The sequence below is a fragment of the Macaca nemestrina genome, chromosome 7 (genome assembly GCF_043159975.1).
Source record: "Macaca nemestrina isolate mMacNem1 chromosome 7, mMacNem.hap1, whole genome shotgun sequence".
In the NCBI taxonomy this organism is placed as follows: Eukaryota; Metazoa; Chordata; class Mammalia; order Primates; family Cercopithecidae; genus Macaca; species Macaca nemestrina.
In genome coordinates, this window is record NC_092131.1 from 137983574 (window position 1) to 138002428 (window position 18855).

Consider the following 18855-nt stretch of genomic DNA (forward strand, 5'->3'; position numbering starts at 1 on the left):
GGCTAACACGGTGAAACCCCGTCTCTACTAAAAATACAAAAAAAAAAAAACTAGCTGGGCGAGGTGGCGGGCGCCTGTAGTTCCAGCTACTCGGGAGGCTGAGGCAGGAGAATGGCGTAAAAACCCAGGAGGCGGAGCTTGCAGTGAGCTGAGATCCAGCCACTGCACTCCAGCCCGGGCAACACAGCGAGACTCCATCTCAAAAAAAAAAAAAAAAAAAAAAAAAAGAAAGTCTAAATGCAAACACAGAGAAAAAAGAAAAGCAGGATCTTCAGATATTTTGTTTCTCAGCTGCTTTTACTTAGGCAATGAACATGAAAAGAGACATACTGCATGTACATAGAGAGCACACAGATCTGCAAATGAGCTAGTAATACAAGGTTTTAAATTTACGTAAATTTCCAGAATAATTTCAGAGTTGAAGATAACACATGCAAATTACCAAGGCTCTAAAAAGCATATCCTGGTAAAAGTTAAATTCTAGATTATTTAGATGTGTGCAGGAACAAGAAGCACATGTTGAATAAACAGCCCACACAAACAGAATGTGTTGTTACAAAGATCAGGCCTTGAATATGAAAATATTTTAATTAGCTGGTTTCTTGGCATCAACATGACTAAGAATCTAGACTACAGTGCAAGGAGATGAAAACTTATCACCAAGAGTGATTTGTGTTTAAATACATCTGATCCATGGACTGTTTAATTTCCTCTCTGTAATGGGATAAATTGTGTCCCCTTCAAAATAGGTGCATTTTAAGTTCTAACTCCCAGTTCCTCAGAATGTGATCTTATTTAGTAACAGCGTCTTTATAGATGCAATCAAGTTAAAATGAAGACATTAGGGTGGGCCCTACTCCACTCAGGTTGGCGTCCTTATTTGTTAAAGAAGGAATGTGTGCACAGAGATAGACATGCATAGAGGGAAGGCAATGTGGAGACTCTTAGGAAGAATGCCACATGACAGCAAAGGCAGAGACTGAAGTGATGCATCGACAAGCCGAGGAAGGCCTGAGGCTGCCAGAAGCTGGGAGAGAGGCATGAACAGTCCTTCCCTAGCGTCTTCACAGGGAGAATGGCCTGCTGACACCAGGATTTGAGATTTCTGGCCTCCAAAACTGCGAGAAATGTCTGTTGTTTTAACCAGTTTGTGGTACTTTGCTACAGCAGCCTTAGGAGACCAGTATGTTCCCTCTCCTGGTTCAGACATCATGACTTATTACATTTTAAGAGAATTAGTGCCATTCATTCATCTTATTCCACCAAGGATTTAAAGCAGTGAATAACTAGCTTAAAATTAATGTGTTTATAGAATATCCATAAATATTAGAGAAGCAAGAGAGAATCTAGACATATAATCCAAAATCCTGGCCCAGGCTCTACCATGGGCCACACTGTGCCCTAACAGGGAAGCTACTTCCTTTTTGGTCCTCAATTTCCTTTTCTGTTAAATGACAGAACTGTATAAGAACCTCAAAAACATCCTACCAGTGCAACAGTCTGGGAAAAGCAAAACTCAACAGTTCAAATAAAAAAAAATTTTTTTTTTTTTTGAGACAGGATCTCACTCTGTCACCCAAGCTAGAGTGTAGTAGCGTTATCTTGTCTCACTACAGCCTTGACCTTCCAGGCTCAAGTGATCCTCCCGCCTCAGCCTCCCAAGTACCTGGGACTACAGGCATGTACCGCCATGCCTCTATAATTTTTTATATTTTTGTAGAGACAGGGCAAATTTTTTACTTTTTGTAGAGTCGTGGTCTTGCCATGTTGGGCAGGCTGGTCCTGAACTCCTGGGTTCAAGTGATCCTCCTGCCTTGGCCTTCCAAAGTGCTGGGATTACATACGTGAGCCACTGCACCTGGCCTAAAATCAACAGTTTAATGACAACCATTTTGGCCGGAGACCAGGGTAGGCAACATAGTGAAACCCTGTCTCTACAAAAAATACAAAAAAATTAGCTAGGCATGGTGATGCATACCCGTAGTCCTAGCTACTCAGGAGGCTGAGGTGGAAGGATCATCTGAGCTTGGGGAGGTGGAGGCTGCAGTGAGCTGTGATTGTACCACTGCACTCCAGCCTAGGTGACAGAGTGAGACCCTGTTTCAAAAAAAAAAAAAAAAGATAACCATTTTGGCATAAAGTCTAACAAGTTCCTGTCCCTAGTTTCAAACAGACCAAGGGTTGAGAATTACATTTGTCCTCTTAACTGTATAAACACTCCTGTTTAGGAAGACAGGCTCTGTATAGCCTCTTCTGTAAGGAACTACAGCTAGAACAAGGAAAGACGAGGCCTATTGTTCTCCACTCAGGGATAACTCTTGCAAGCTTGGGAGAGGGGAAAGCCATCATAAAAATCCAAGTTCAGACAAAGTTAAGTGTTATGCTTTTTGAAGATCTAACTTCAATTTGAGTACAATTCAACCTGGACCCCACAGACAGACTTCACCACCTCATAAGGTTATCAAAAGTACATGTATAAATGAGAGTTTCAAACTTCTTGAGGGAAAAATAAGTTCAATGTCTCCCAATTTGAGAACATGTATTTTTTAGGGTACTCACATGGAATTTACTATCTTAAAAAAAAAAGGGTCTTATCAACTCTGAAGGAGAGATAATGTTTGGGTTTTTTGTTTTTGTTTTTGTTTTTTTGAGACACAGTCTTGCTCTGTCGCCCAGGATGGAGCGCAGTGGCATGATCTCAGCTCACTGCAGCCTCCATCTCCTGGGTTCAAGCAATTCTCTGGCCTCAGCCTCCTGAGTAGGTGCAATTATAGGTGCACACCACCACGACTGGCTAATTTTTGCATTTTTAGTATAGACGGGGTTTCACCATGTTAGCCTGGCTGTTCTCGAACTCCTGACCTCAAGTGATCTGCCTGCCTTGGCCTCCCAAAGTGCTGGGATTATAGGTGTGAGCCACCACGGCCAGCCTGTTTGGGTTTTTAAAAAGAGAATCTAGCTGGGTGCAGTGGCACATGCCTGTAATCTTAGTGCTTTAAGAGGCTAAGGTAGGAGGATCACTTGAGGCCAGGAGTTTGAGACCAGCCTGGGCAACATAGCAAGACCCCATCTCTTAAAAAAAAAAATTAGTCGGCATGGTAGCACATGCCTGTAGTCCCAGCTACTTGGGTGGCTGAGGTAGGAGGATTGCTTGAGTCCAGGAGCTGGAGGTGATAGCGAGCTATGATAGTGCTATTGCGCTCCATTCTGGGTGACAAAATGAGACCCTGTCTCTAAAAAACAAAAAACAAAAAGAATAAAAATAAAAAGGGATTCTAGTAGTATTTGATGATTCTGATTTTTCTTCCTAAAGTCAAGAAAAGACTGACTAATGCATTGAGTAACTGCAGTCTCTGGCCTTAGAAACATAGCAAGGGGTCTACTTTTACAGAAAAGATACTAATGAAGTACTTCACATTGGCTAGTTCAACTCTGAGGGTAGCCATCCTGAAACTAGCTACCTATGCTTTCCACAGCCACATCCTAACATCACAAGGAGTCCTAAGAACCACTTACCTATCTTCTCAGGATCAGTTATACCGACTGTCAAATCAAATTGATCCTCCTGTTCTTCTTCCTCTAGCTTTTTCAAGAAAAGACAAATCATGAGAGTTGATATGAAAAAAAGCTATTAATTTTACCCTGTTAATAACCTTATATCAATCTAATAAAATCAAGATGTATCCTTCAGTGTTCAGCCTTTGTCCATTCCCAACAATCCCAATGAACCAACTCTCAAAATTTTAAATTAGGAGCCAGCTTACAAGTCTTTGTTACATCTATCCTCTTAAAATCTTATTTTGATGACAATGAATAACTGCCAGATTTAGAAAGACTTGCCTCTTGCAGGCTAGGAAGGGAGTGAGGAGAAACTATACTCCTGAATATGGAAGCTTCACACACCAAGTATCTTGAGTAACCATTGAAAGCCTTTGTGCTCTGGGCAATAGATACCCTGCCCAAGAAAGACTCCTGTATTGGATTCTGGCTGTCCATTAAGCATAAAGATCTCCTTCAAGAGTCATAACTATGTTCTCAGGGTTTATACTCAACCACACTTCAGACTGGCAGTACACAGTCCTAAATACCTAAAAGTGGTGAGACCAACAGTGCAGATTCTCACCTCCTCATAGGTTGGCTGGTGCTTTGAAGAATTTGGGGCTTCCTGCGGAGGAAGAGAAATGAGTGTTTTGGCTGGCACCTTCTTCTGATTATTTTGTGTGTTGTCCAAGGATAGCTCCACTGTGGCATCTAAAATGAAGTTGATATTTTAAAATGAAGGTCAGTAGTGGGTCTTTGAAGGCTAAACTTGTATAGGCTAAGAACTTACAAGAACAATAGCAAGCACTCTTAATACACAGAGGCTGTCAGACTAAGAGTCATAAAAATGTTTACAAGGAGAAAAGGGGAGGAAGGTAAGGGAAGTGTTCTTCTAGCACAGGCTTAGCAGAACAACCTCTCCTTCTCCTTTCCAAGTACAATCACTTGGCTGCCCTCTCCTACCTAGAATTTAGGCAAGAACCAAATATAAGCAAAAAGACAACACAGCCAAAATAAGTTTATTAATTTTATGTTTTAAATCTTATTTATTTTTTAGACAGAGTCTCACTCTGTTGCCCAGGTTGGAGTACAGCAGGGCACGATCTGGGCTCACTGCAACCTCCACCTTGTGGGTTCAAGTGATTCTCCTGCCTCAGCCTCCTGAATAGCTGGTACTACAGGTGCATACCACTATGCCTGGCTAATTTATTTGTCATTTTTAATCTTAGGAGTATTCCTTTTAGAACATTATATGAGCCCTATTTATTATAATTACTTGTAAAGGGCCGGGTGCGGTGGCTCATGCCTGTAATCCTAGCACTTTGGGAGACCAAGGTGGGCAGATTGCCTGAGCTCAGAAGTTTGAAACCAGCCTGGGCAACATGGTGAAAACCCATCTCTACTAAAAATACAAAAAAACAGTAGCCAGGTGTGACGGGCTGAGCCTGTAGTCCTAGCTACTGGGAGGCTGAGGCAGGAGAATTGCTTGAACCCCGGAGGCGGAGGTTGCAGTGAGCCGAGATCACACCACTGCACTCCAGTCTGGGCGACAGAGGGAGACCCCGTCTCCAAAAAAAAAAAAAAATTGTTTGTAAAAAAAGTTCAGATATTCGCTTTACACACCAATATGATAGAAGAGGCAGGCATACTGACAGGAAAAAAATGACATCAAAGGAAGAGTCAGGAAAACCATAAGCTAGAAAAACATGGAGCCAAGACACAAACACAGTAACATTTGGGAAAGGGAAGTTTTCCACACCTGATGACAGCACTGTTATTTTAGCATAATTTAAGAATTTTTCCTAATGGTTTAGATCTCCTTGTAAAGGTTAAATTATATACTTAATATATGCTATCCAATTTGCGAAGAAAGACATGTAATATCTGAAAATCTTTCTATTCAAAACAGTTTAAAAAACAGTGCTTAAGGGCTGCCTTTGTCTATCCGGAAAGAACTAAGTTGAACAGAACGACTCATTCCCTCAGTGTTCCAGAGAAGGGACTTTAAAAATAGCATTATGTACCATTTTTAGGCATCAAAATTTTTCATGCAAATAAAAAGAATGCACTTTCAACTTGGAGCAATGGAACTAGATGCTCTAAGCCTAAACAGTACAAACTTTTTTTCTTTTTTAGTAACAGAAAACATAAATATCTATTTGGGTTTGGTCTGATCAGTAGGTATTCTATTTTAATCTTAGGAAATTCAAAGAATGCTGTTTCTTCTTCTTTTTTCATTTGGAGCTAAACAAAAGCAGAGATTATGGTTTACGCATACATGCCTATAGCATAATCAAGTCCCAGATCAGTATTCTAATCATTAAATGTGAATCAAGTATGCAAACAGGGTTGCCACACTGTTAGAAATGAAATCTGATCCCTATGAGGAAAGCTAGAAAGGTGGTAACATAATCTGACTCTGGGGTGGGAGTATAAAACAAACAAGCAAAAAAGTACTGCTGACTCTTGAACAACACAGGTTTGAACTGCATGGGTCCGTTTATACATGAATTTTCCTCTGCCTCTGCCACCCTGAGGCAGCAAGACCAACCGCTCCTCTGCCTCAGCCTACTTACTCAATGTGAGGATGCAACAATGAAAACCTTTATGACGAGCCACTTCCATTTAATGAAAGGTACATACATTTCACTTCCTATGATTTTCTTAATAACATTTTCTTTTCTCTAGCTTACTTTATTGTAAGAATACAGTATATAATACATGTAACATACAAAAGATATGTTAACTGATTAGTTAATTATCTTATCAGTAAGACTTCCAGTCAACAGTAGGCTACTAGTAGGCTATTAGAAAAGTTTTGGGGAAGTTATAAACACATTTTTGGCTGCGCCTGCATTGTTCGAGGATTAACCATACATATCATGAACATGTTAGGATATTAGGAGTCTCTGAAACAAGCAACCAGTTGAAATATGCATTGGATATTCACATCATGCAGGTCCCACACAAATAATTCAGTTAACAAACATGTTTGGAAATGAAACAAGAAGTATCGCTCATCTAAAATATTTGACTTATTAGAATGCTACTAAAAACCTTTTGCCAGTTTGGGCAACATGACAAAAGCCTGTCTCTATAAAAAATAAAACAAAACAAATACACAAATATTAACCAGGCGTGGTGGTGCCCGCCTGTGGTCCTAGCTACTCAGGAGGTTGAGGTGGGAGGATCACTTGAGCCTGGGAGGTCGAGGCTGCAGTGAGCCATGACCACACACCACTGCACTCCAGCCTTGGGGAAAACAAAAAACAAAAAACAAAACAAAACAAAACAAAAAACAGCCTTTTGAAGAACTGTGTATCTTCTACTGAAATTCACATGATAAAGATGCCAAAACTTATATTAAAACATGCTTTTTTCTTTGAACTCCTGTTAAGAGTAATGGAAAAGCATTCAGGCTCCATCAGAGACTCTGATCATCACTAGATTTATTATTTAAAAATGATATCAGAACATTTAAGTTTCCACAGTCAAATATCTAAAACAACTGGGAAGCTATTCAAGTCCTAAACTAAACGTCTCATTGCAGACATTCCATTCTCGAGATATCTTATGTTCCTTTCTTAGAAGTGAAGCAGATATTGGCTACTTATAAAACTAGTAGGGGAATGAAGTAAATCAGAATCCTCACTACGAACAAGTATGTCCCTAATAAAGATCTACAAGTTCATGTGTATAAAACTCAATCACTGGGTAACTATCACACTAAACTGTTAGGTCAGGTCTTCTTATAATGAAAGATCATATAAATGTTAAGGTCCCAGAGATAGAAAATTCACTTTCTTTTCAATCTTCCATATAACCAAAGAAAATTCATTATTTGCCTTCATATCACTTCTCCTCCAGAAATTTATTTATATTTTTATTTTTTAATAGAGATGAGGTTTTGCTATGTTGCCCAGGCTGGTCTTAAATCCTGGGCTCAAGAAATCCTTCCACCTTGGCCTCCCAAAGTGCTGGGATTACAGGCCTGAGCCACCGTGCCTGGCCTCCTTCAGAAATTTTATCCAAAAAATAATCAGTACCAGAATAAATACTGTATATTCAAATTTCAGGGATGAAGGGAAGTGGAAAATCTCAATTTTTATATTCCTTCTTCTAATCTCCTTTCCTTGTATGTCTTTTCAATTTCCTACCAGAGTTCTAACGTAAGAGTTGTCCCAAGATCTTACCCTCCACCCTCATCTTTCTCCCTCCTCATCATTCACTCTTTTGAGGCTCTCGTTCACATGGAAGTTTCAACTACCACCTCTAGAAAGATGATTCCCGTATGTCCAGTTCTTGTCTTTCCTCAGGTAGGAAAGAAAATTCAAGTCACCTCCTGGGTATTTCCCTTTGCATTTCAAATTTAAAGTATCTAAAACCAAAGCTAACTTTTTCCCCAAAGACAATTTTTTCTTTAGAATGGGGTTCTATAATGATGCCATTTTCTTCTCAATCCTTGGACTTGAAACCTCTGACTTGGTCTTCAATCCGCATTTTTTTTTGATACCCGTTATATTCGATCACTAAAATCAGATTTTGTTGACTTCCCTTTTGAAAAGTTTTCGCCTTTCCTTTCCTGCTTTTATTACCTTATGTTCAGTCTTTGCCATTTCATTCTTGAACTAATTTGTGACTGCCTTCTAAAATATTATCTGGTCTCTGCCCACTGCAATTAATTTAATATAATTCCAATTCCACTAGGTCAGTCTTCCTAAAACATTACTTTGCCCATATCACATCCCTTACACAAAGCTGCCAAAGGCTTTTAATTGGCATTAAGATGAAAATCCAGACTCGAATTATTAATGTGTAAGGTCCTCCCAAATCTCTTTCCAAATTACATTTCCAGCCTTATCTTCCATGACTTCTCCAAGAATGTCCTGCTGTGGTCCACCAACTTTACTGACTGCTGCTCAAACATACCTTACACTTCCTGCCCAACCATGGGGCCCTTTTTTCCTTTTCTCCTACATAAATCCTGCTTCTTCCAAGATCACTTTATTTATTTTTTTGAGATGGGGTCTTGCTCTGTCACCCAGGCTGGAGTACAGTGGCACGATCTCAGCTCACCGCAACCTCCACCTCCAGGGTTCAAGCAATTCTCCTGCCTCAGCCTCCTGAGTAGCTGGGAGCACAGGTGCACGCCACAGCACCCAGCTAATTTTTTGTATTTTTAGTAGAGACAGGGTTTCACTATGTTGGCCAGGCTGGTCTCAAACTCCTGACCTCAAGTGATCCACCCACCTTGGCCACCCAAAGTGCTGGGATTACAGGTGTGAGCCACTGTGCCCGGCCCAAGATCACTTTAGACAGGGTTTTTTCAACAATAGCACTACTGACATTTTGGGCTAAATAATTCCTTGTTCTGAGGGCTTGTCCTGTGTATAGAGTGTTTAGCAGAATCCATGGCCTCTACCCACTAGATAACATTAGCACTCCCAGCTGTGACAACCAAAAATGTCTCCAACCATTTCCAAATGTCTTCTGGGGGGCAAAAGCACCCCCTCTGTTGAGAACAGTGTAGCACCCCTGAACAAAGAATTCTCCAGCCCCAAACGTTAATAGTGCCAAGGTTGAGAAACTGTCCTATACTAGTGTTTTTCAAACTGGAGGTTACAGCTTGTTGGTAGATTTGAAATCAATTCCATGTGTTGCAAAGAGCACTGAAAAAGGAAACAATAGAAAAAGTTTCAGGCTGTATTAGAAGTAGTAAGGGCAAGTCATTTAATAAAACTTTTGTTTGTTTTGTACCAGTATGCACATATTTTGGATTATGACACCAAATGCATTTCTTACTCCTAGTCTTGGTCACACAAGGCTACAGGCACTGCTTTAGACACTGGTCTCACACTCCTCTGAGCTCCTGTGACTTAGTATTTCTATCATTCTTCCAGCTGCATTTCTGTTATTGTTTCAACAGTTTAACTCACCTTCTTAAACAACTGTGTATTTATATCTTACTCCCTAAATCTGAAAGAATCTTGATGGCAGGGCCTGTATTTCATGTACTTTGGAATCCTCCACAAAAGTATTTTATATAAAGTTATGTTCCCAATATTTTTTTTTCACCTTTGGTTTTGACTTTAACTCAGCAACTTAACAAAGCCATTTAGGAGGTTCCTAGAACAACTCTTGAGTCCAAACTTGCCTGCAAAGAGATCCTGTGGCTCTTGGTCTTGCTCTTCATGGATCCCATTTTCTTTGGAGCCATTGTTGATGGGAAGAAGGGATGTAGTTCTCTTTGGAGACTGGTGCTTACTCTGAAAACAAAGAGATACTCTGAATAAAACATCATCATGAAAAACAAACCCAACTTGCCTAGAAAGCAACTTTTAATGCCTCCCTCAGTTGCCACCAGTCAGCCAGTTCAATAAGCAGCAAATCATTATTAGTAAAGTAAGTGCTGCCCAAGTAATGACAGAGCAAAAAGAAGTCCATACATTTTAGGGTTAATTTCTAACAACATGACCTTGCTAAAATGCCCTGCCCCAAAGCACATGATACCAACATGGGTATGTGTACACACAGATAATTTTCAAAAGAACCTGTCCAAATGTATTTCTCTTTCTCTGCTGATGACCTTTATTCTTTCAAATGCTGACTGTGCACATTCTAGTGACCAGGATACAGCACTGGAGTCCAAAATTCAAGCTTTGACACTTTGTAGCCTCAGCTAAACTGTTAACTGAAGCCCAGTTGTGTGGATATTACTGACCCATCTAACACGCAAAGGAAGGTATAACACTACGTTTTAATGCTGTTTAAAAGTATAATTTATCTTTTCATCCTTAACTCACACAAATACAATTTTCAATAACATTATGTTTTAAGCTAGGAGAATAAAAACTAATCATGCTTAGCCTAGTGGGCACATGGTGAAAATACAGTCAGTCCATGGCCTTTATTCAAAGCTCAGTGATCAGTTGCAAACAAGGGTGGAGTGAGTCCCCAGACCGGTACCAGAGTGAACAAAGCTGGATTGTGCAGAACATGAACTGAAAGTTGAGAATCTGGCTTCAAAAGCTGTGGCATGGTACTGCAGGGTTTTGAAGTCAGACCCTAAGGGCAAATCAGTTAAAAGACCTGGCTTAAGGAACCTTTTATGAAACATTTCCTTAACAAATCTGAGGGAGTTTGTTCCTTGGAGACAGACCTTTTCTGACCCAAAGGAACAAAGTGAAACGACAGATCTATTTGGGTACTCTAAATTTGCAAACAGCTTCATCTAAATATTGGGGACACCTTTCAGAAAAGAAACTGTTAGCTGGTCTGAAGCTAGTGAGTTATCTCAATTAACTGACTGTTAAGTCAGTTACAGATCGAAACCCTTGTTTGTTATTTCCCCACTTCTCACTACTGCACTTGAGTAGTCTTAAAAAAAAATCTTTTTTTGAGAAAAAGAAAAGAAAAAGAAAAGAAACATACCAATATTTAGACTTATATGAGCAAACAATCCTTCTCCTGGAACTATTCCCTGCTAATGAAGCTTCACGAACACTTAGTTGTATAAGCTTAAATGTTATTCCAAGTCTGTTAGAGACAGTGGTCCTGTCCTCTAGCTGCTTTAACAATCTTAAAAACAAAACTAAAAAATCACTGCAGAAAGACAGACAGGATAAATACAAAAGCAGCATTTCCCTTTTGCTTCACACATCACCAATCACCACCCACCTTCTTCCACAACTATTTCCTTCCTACACTCTTGTACAGTACATAGATCTCATATGAAGCCACCTGATTTCATTCACTTCCCACTGACACCAGTCATCTCCAAATGGAGATCTATGAAAGATTAAAATCCAGTATACATTAAGGATACATGTATACAAATGTAATTTACTAGTAGCTCACGGGGGAGACTAAAACAACAGAAAAAGGCATAGGTTAGAATATAGTCATTTAAAAAATGCCTAGAAGGACCCATTCCTTTGATATGAATATGAATAAAGCCAACTTTCCATTTCTGATCCACCATTTAACTTGGAAGGTTAATGACTAAGAATATTTTCTGGAGCAGTGTTAGAACAGTAGTCTATCTTTCCCTCAAGAGACAGACCCACACGAATGGGATACTGCAGTGAAAACTAGAGTACTAATACCTCTTTTCCTTCACCTAACCCTTTTCAAAAGCCCAAACTGTGGCCACATGTGGTGGCTCACACCTATAAACCTACCACTTTGGGAGGCCAAGGTGGGAGGATTGGTTGAGCCCAGGAGTTGGAGACCAGCCTCAGCAACACAGTGAGGCCCTGTCCCTAGAAAAAATTTTTTTAAAAAGTAGCCTAGCCTGACGGTGTGCACCTGTAGCCCCAGCTACTCTGGAGGCTGAGGTGGGAGGATCACTTGAGCCCAGGAAGTCAAGGTTGCAGTGAGCCATGATCACACCACTGCACTCCAGTCTGGGTGACAGAGCAAGACCCTGTCTCAAAAACAAAACAAACCCAAACTGTAATTAAAACAGACTTATGTTCCCTTAGTAAGCTAGATAACAACTACCTGTGAGAACAGAAAACTGCTCTCAGATATCCTCTGGGACTCCATCCCAAAAATCACACATGGCTGAGTTCTAAGAGAGCTGAAGATAGACATGACCATACTTACTATCCTAATCTTTTTTCTATAGTTCTCTTACAAGATTAATCTACCTATGTAAAACTCTGTATCCTGTTTTTTCCCCTCTACTACCTGAGCATTTTCTCATGTCATTAAAAAGTGTACAAAAATCCCACTTTTAGTTATTTAACTCTCCATTATATGGATATACGACATAATCATTCCCCTAAGGCTAGACAGTTTCCAGGTTCCACCAAATACTACTGTAAGTCCCATCCTATATATAAATCCACATCTGATTATTTTCTTGGGATAGATTCTTAAGTAGAATTGTCGGACATAAAAGTTTCAAAGGCTCTGCTACGCCCCCTTCCAGAAAGACCAACAATTTACATTCCCCCAGAAGTGAGTATGAGTGCAGCATCCACAGCAACACTAAGCATTCTTTTTTTTTTTTTTTTTTTTTTGAGACGGAGTCTTGCTCTGTAGCCCGGGCTGGAGTGCAGTGGCCGGATCTCAGCTCACTGCAAGCTCCGCCTCCCGGGTTTACGCCATTCTCCTGCCTCAGCCTCCGGAGTAGCTGGGACTACAGGCGCCCGCCACCTCGCCCGGCTAGTTTTTTGTATTTTTAGTAGAGACGGGGTTTCACGGTGTTAGCCAGGATGGTCTCGATCTCCTGACCTCGTGATCCGCCCGTCTCGGCCTCCCAAAGTGCTGGGATTACAGGCTTGAGCCACCGCGCCCGGCCACACTAAGCATTCTTTTAAAAAATCTTTGCGCTGGGCACGGTGGCTCACACCTGTAATCCCAGCACTCTGGGAAGCAGAGGTGAGCAAATAACCTTTGGGAGGCAGAGGCGCCCACATAGCCTGAGGTCAGGAGTTTGAGACCAGCCTGGTCAACACGGTGAAACCTTGTCTCTACTAAAAATACAAAAATTAGCTGGGTGTGGTGGCGGGTGCCTGTAATCCCAGCTACTTGGGAGGGTGAGGCAGGGAGAATTGCTTGAATCCAGGAGGCAGAGGTTGCAGTGAGCTATCGAGCCACTGCACTCCAGCCTGGATGACAGAGTGAGACTCCATCTCAAAAAAAAAAAAAAAAAAAAAAAAAAAAAAAAAAAAAAAATCTTCACTAGATTGAGTAGTGAAAATTTCTTTCCACTCATTTTGCTGGTCATTTGAACCTATGACTTGTCTTGATGTTCTTCACCTATTTTTCTATGCTAAGTTGGCATTACTTACTTAGGTGTGCATTTTTCTTTTTCTTTTTTTAAAATTGTGTAGTGGTGTGGTCTTGGCAGAGAGGTACTAGAAAGGTATGCCAGAAAGAGAGAGCACTTTTGTTAAGAGCAGGTATTTCTCCACAATTACCAGCCTCAAGCCATTCTAGGCCACTAGCACCATTTTCTTAACTCAGAGAAGTACAGATATGGGCTTGTTGCCCCTCAGAGCTGACGAAGCCATTCACTATTTGAAGTACTGCTGTGATTCTGGGCAACTTCCCTTTAGGTTGTCCAGTTGTGATTCTTCCTCATGTTGCTTAACTGCTCTCTGCTCACACAGAACCCTTACATTAAAGTCAAAGGATCTCAAAAGGGAGGTACTGTTAAAACTCAACTGTATTTAGAGGTCAAATCCAAATTAAATGGTAAGGTAACACGGCTCTTGGAGGATGAGGTAACTAATTTTTGGAGGGAAAATTAGTATACTTTATAGTAAGGCAAGATAGAGTTAAGGAGTTTGTGTGATCACACTGATGTAATAAGACAAGAACAATTAGGAGTAAGTCTGTCCCAGGAGCTAAACCCAGATCATAAGGGAGCAGCCATGGAGTCTTTAAAAATTACCCTGGAAGAACTTAGCATGAAATACTGTTGGTTTTGCCACCTTTACTTCTAGGAAGAAATGAGTGAGGCGGGACAGCCTATTAGTTTTTATTGCTGCTGCAACAAATTATCACAAATTTAACAGTTTAAACAATGCAAATTATCTTACAGTTCTGAAAAAGTCCAGTGGGTTTTGATGAGTTAAAATCAAGGTGTCAGTCGGGCTGTGTTCCTTTCTGGAGGTTCTAGGAAACAATCTGTTTCCTTGCCCTTTCTGGCTTCTAGGGTTCCTTGGCTCACGGACCACTTCTTCCATCTTCAAAGCCAGCAATACTGCATCTCTTCGTGTCTCTTCCATATCATCTTTCATAGCCTGTCTTACATTTTTAACGATCCTTGTGATTACACTGTCCCGCCCATATAATCCAGGGTAACTTCCATATCTTAAGATCAGCTGATTAGCAATCTTAATTCCATCTTCAACCTTAACTCCCGCTTGCTACATAACCTAACATACTCACTGGTTCCAGGATTAAGATGTGGACTTCAGCCAGGTGCAGTGGCTCACGACTGTAATCCCAGCACTTTGGGAGGCCGAGGCGGGTGGATCAGGAAGTCAGAAGTTCGAGACCAGCCTGATCAACATGGTGAAATCCCATCTCTACTAAAAATGCAAAAATTAGCTGGGCATGGTGGCGTACACCTGTAATCCCAGCTACTCGGGAGGCTGGGGCAGGAGAATCGCTTGAACCCGGGAGGCAGAGGTTGCAGTGATCCAAGATCGCGCCACTGCACTCCAGCCTGGGCGACAGGGCAAGACTCCATCTCAAAAAAAAAAAAAAAAAAAAGATGTGGACTTCTTTGGGAAAAGGACGGGGAGCATTATTCAGCCTACAGCAGACAGTGACTCCTCTCCCACCACGTTTCAAAACTGGCACAGATGCACAACAAGTATTTGTGCTTGGGAGAATGGACATTCAATGTCCACTGGACTTCAGAATAGGGTGTATCTAACTCTACAAATTAGAGTTTAACTCCATAGCTTAAAGAGTTAACTAGGGGTTATCTTGGGGTCCATTAGCCACATACTTCAGGGGGTAATCTATGAACTTGGATGGGAATAAAATTATTATAATTTCATTTTCATTAACCTTGAACTGAAATTTGGCATTTCCAATAATCATAGTCAACAAAGCATAATAGTAATAGCAGTACGTGAGACTGTAACTGATATTGGGTATTTTTACATGAGATTATGGTTTTTACAGATCTCAAAATCTCATTTATGCTCATCTCTAAGTACATTATTAATGTAAAATTGTTTTAATGTATTAAAATTGTATTTCAATATAATTGGTTTCCTTCACAATTTAATGTATTTTATTTTATACATTTAAAAACATTATTCTGGAGATGTGTCCACAGGCTTTACTAGCCTGCCAATTGGCCCACAGCACAAATAAGGTAAAGAACTTCTGAGACACAGAGTAGAGGGACTAATGAAAATGGAAAAGGGACAGCTGGAAGGATGGGGAAAATAGCATGAAGCTGACCACTGAGATAGTTAAGGAAAACCATAAGCAAGGCCATTAGAGACCTCATGAGCCCCCAAATTTAGCCTCACATTCTACTGAATTCTCCGGTTTAATTTCCCAACTAAACTTTTTGGGTCTCAACCTAACAAAACTTAGAAGGGCCCAGAAAACTGCAGAAGAGTCACAGTACTAATGGGCAGATTACCTTCTAAATTGAAAAAGCAAACCCAGTTCAAATCTACTGTGAAAGCAGAATGAAGCTCCAGCTGTCCATGTGACGAAGCACAAGAATAAGCCAGAAAAAGTTGAGCAACAGCTTTTCCTGGAGATGAGATACTTATGGCTACTTGCTCTAGTAACTACCAACTACTCATGATTTATTTATGTCAAAAGTTACTTAAGAGTGCTGAGAAGTTTGAGGACCAAGGAAGAGATATCAGATTTTTTTTTTCTTTTCTCCAGTCCAACCTAATGAACTGCAAATGGCTAAGTTGTCAGAGTGGCCTTACCGCCTAAGTAAACGAAGGGTTGGCAACCCCTTACAGAAACCGGAAGTCTGACTGCAACCTTTATTGTTTCTCTCATAAGCCCCAGACCCTAATTTTTTTTTTTTTTGAGACAAAGTCTCGCTGTATCCCCCAGGCTGGAGTGCAGCGGTGCAACCTCTGCTTCCTGGGTTCAAATGATTCTCCTGCCTCAGCCTCCTGAGTAGCTGGGATTACAGGCACACACCACCACACCCGGCTAATTTTTGTATTTTTAGTAGAGACAGGGTTTCGCCATGTTGGCCAGGCTGGTCTCGAACTCCTGACCTCAGGTGATCCAGCCACCTCAGCCTCCCAAAGTGCTGGGATTACAGGCATGAGCCACCGCGCCCGGCACCAAACCCTAATTTTAAATAAATTTTAAGTCAGGTTGTTATTAGCCATTTTTTTTTTAAGACCAAGTCTTGCTCTGTCACCCAGGTTGGAATACAGTGGCACAATCTCGGCTCACTGCAACCTCTGCCTCCCGGGTTCAAGGGATTCTCCTGTCTCAGCCTTCCAAGTAGCTGGGATTACAGACGTGCGTTGTCACGCCTAGCTAATTTTTCTATTTTTAGTAGACATGGGGTTTCACTATGTTGGCCAGGCTGGTCTTGAACTCCCGACCTCAGGTGATCCACCTGCCTCGGCCTCCCAAAGTGCTGGGATCACAGACATGAGCCACAGCGCCTGGCTTATTAGCCATCTTTAAAAGTCTTCTCCCTTTACTCCAAAAGTAGTGTTTTATAATTACTTTTATTAGCTTTTCCTCCATAATTCTGAAAGCTAAGTTAACTGCTAGTACAATAAAATGATCAAGAAATTAATGAGTTTATGTTCTTCTGGGAAATCTAAACTTATGAGGAGTAAAACTTTACTATTTGAGCTGAGCACTAAAATGAGTCTCTGCATATACCTATTACTTTTTTTAAGAATATATTTACCATATGGTAGAATTTCAACTTCTGATCATTTGACCAGATCTGACCACTTGATGTAATGTTAACTCCAAAAACAAGTGTTTGAGGCAATATCCCTGTAGAAAACACTACACACTAGACTTTTGTACTAATATTAGCTGTAAGTGACTAAACTAGTAAGGAAACAAACTAAGTGATACACCTTTGTTTAAAGATACTGTTACATAGATTCACTTTCAGAAGTCTGATTAAGACCAGAGAAGGGCTAATATCAAGAAACTTAATGAGGATGTGTTACATATTTGGGAACAACCACCATGCATGTTTCACAGAACAGAGAAAGCTGACCCATCAATTTTCTTATGGCTTTTAATAAAACTACCAAACTGTCCAGATCTAAAGAAGTTATCCTGTAAACACTCAAAAAGAAATAAACTGTTTATAGTTAACAATCTTTCCATAAAGCATAAAGAAAAATACCAAGCCCAAACAGTTTTACAGGTGAGTACCACCAATTTTTAAGAAACAGATCATTCCAGTCATATAAACATTCTTGAAACAGAAAAAGTACCATATAATCTTAATTCCTCAAACCATACAATTTTCATGTGAAAGAAACTATAGGTTTATCTTATGAACATAAATGTAAAAGAATATATAACAGCAATCCAAACCCAGCAAAGACAATGTATTATTAAAAGTGCAAAAAACAACAAATGCTGGCAAGGAAATGGAGAAAGGGGAACACTCATACACTGTGGGTGGGAATGTGAAGTAGCACAGCCATTATGGAAAACAGTATGGAGATTACTAAAATAACTAAAAATAGAACTACCATAGCATCCAGCAACCCCACTACTAGGTATGTATCCAAAAGAAAGGAAATATATCAAAGTATATATATTTCTTCTGCATGCTCATGTTTATTGCAGCACACTATTCACAATAGTCAAGATATGGAATCAACCTAAGTGTCCATGAATGGATGAATGGATAAAGAATATGTGGTATAGGCTAGGCACGGTGGCTCACACCCGTAATCCCAACAATTTGGGAGGCCAAGGAGGGCGCATCACTTGAGCCCAGGAGTTTGAGACCAGCCTGGGCAATGTGGCAAAACCCCGTCTCTACAAAAAATACAAAAATTAGCTGGGCATGGTGACATGCACCTGTAGCCCCAGCTACTTGGGAGGCTATGGTGGGAGGATCACCGGAGCACAGGAGGTCAAGGCTGAAGTGGGCCATGATTGCGCCGCTGCACTCCAGCCTAGGAGACAGAGCAAGAACCTGTGCCAAAAAAAAAAAAAAAAAAGAACATGTGGCATATATACAAAATGGATTATTATTCAGGCATAAAAAAGAATGAACTCCTGTTATTTACAGCAAAATGGATGGAACTGGAGGTCATTCATTAAGTGAAAGAAGCCAGGCACAAAAAGACAAATGTCAAGTGTTCTCACTCATCTGTGGGAGCCAAAATCATGGACCTCATGGAGGTAGAGGGTACAATGGTGAGTACCAGAAGCTGAGAAGAGAAGGCAGGGCAGGATGAGGAGAAGTTGGTTAATAGGTACAAAAATACAGTTAGACAGAAGGAATAAGTTCTAGTATTTGATAGCATAGTAGGAAGATTATAGTTAGCAATAATTTATCGTATATTTCAGGAGCTAGAAGAGAAGAATTCTAATGTTCTCAACAAAAAGATAAATGCTTGAGGTGATGAATATCCCAAATACCTTGATTTGATCATTACACATTGTATACAAGTGTCAAAATACCATGTGTATCCCAAAAAGATGTACAATAAAAAGATATCAATAAAAAATACAAAAAAGACAATATACCATAATCATGTTGAGTCCATTCCAGTAAAGCAGCTCACGATATAACAGATTTAAGACAGAAACCCCATAACCAAGGGATGTCAAAAAATAATAAAATTCGATATTTTA

At 40.4% G+C, this 18855-nt stretch overlaps 1 protein-coding gene across 3 annotated transcripts in view; it reads right to left on the reverse strand.

Moving 5' to 3' along the window:
• The window catches only part of LOC105488745 (sorting nexin 1), a 47516-nt gene that overhangs the window by 20539 nt on the left and 8122 nt on the right, over positions 1 to 18855 (reverse strand). For all 3 annotated transcript variants that reach the window (XM_011753160.2, XM_011753145.3, XM_011753136.2), the window contains exons 2-4: positions 9695 to 9806; positions 4124 to 4251; positions 3517 to 3583 (exon numbers count right to left, since the gene is read on the reverse strand). In XM_011753160.2, the coding sequence (XP_011751462.1) occupies positions 3517 to 3583; positions 4124 to 4251; positions 9695 to 9806 (307 nt within the window). The remainder of the gene's footprint in view (positions 1 to 3516; positions 3584 to 4123; positions 4252 to 9694; positions 9807 to 18855) is intronic.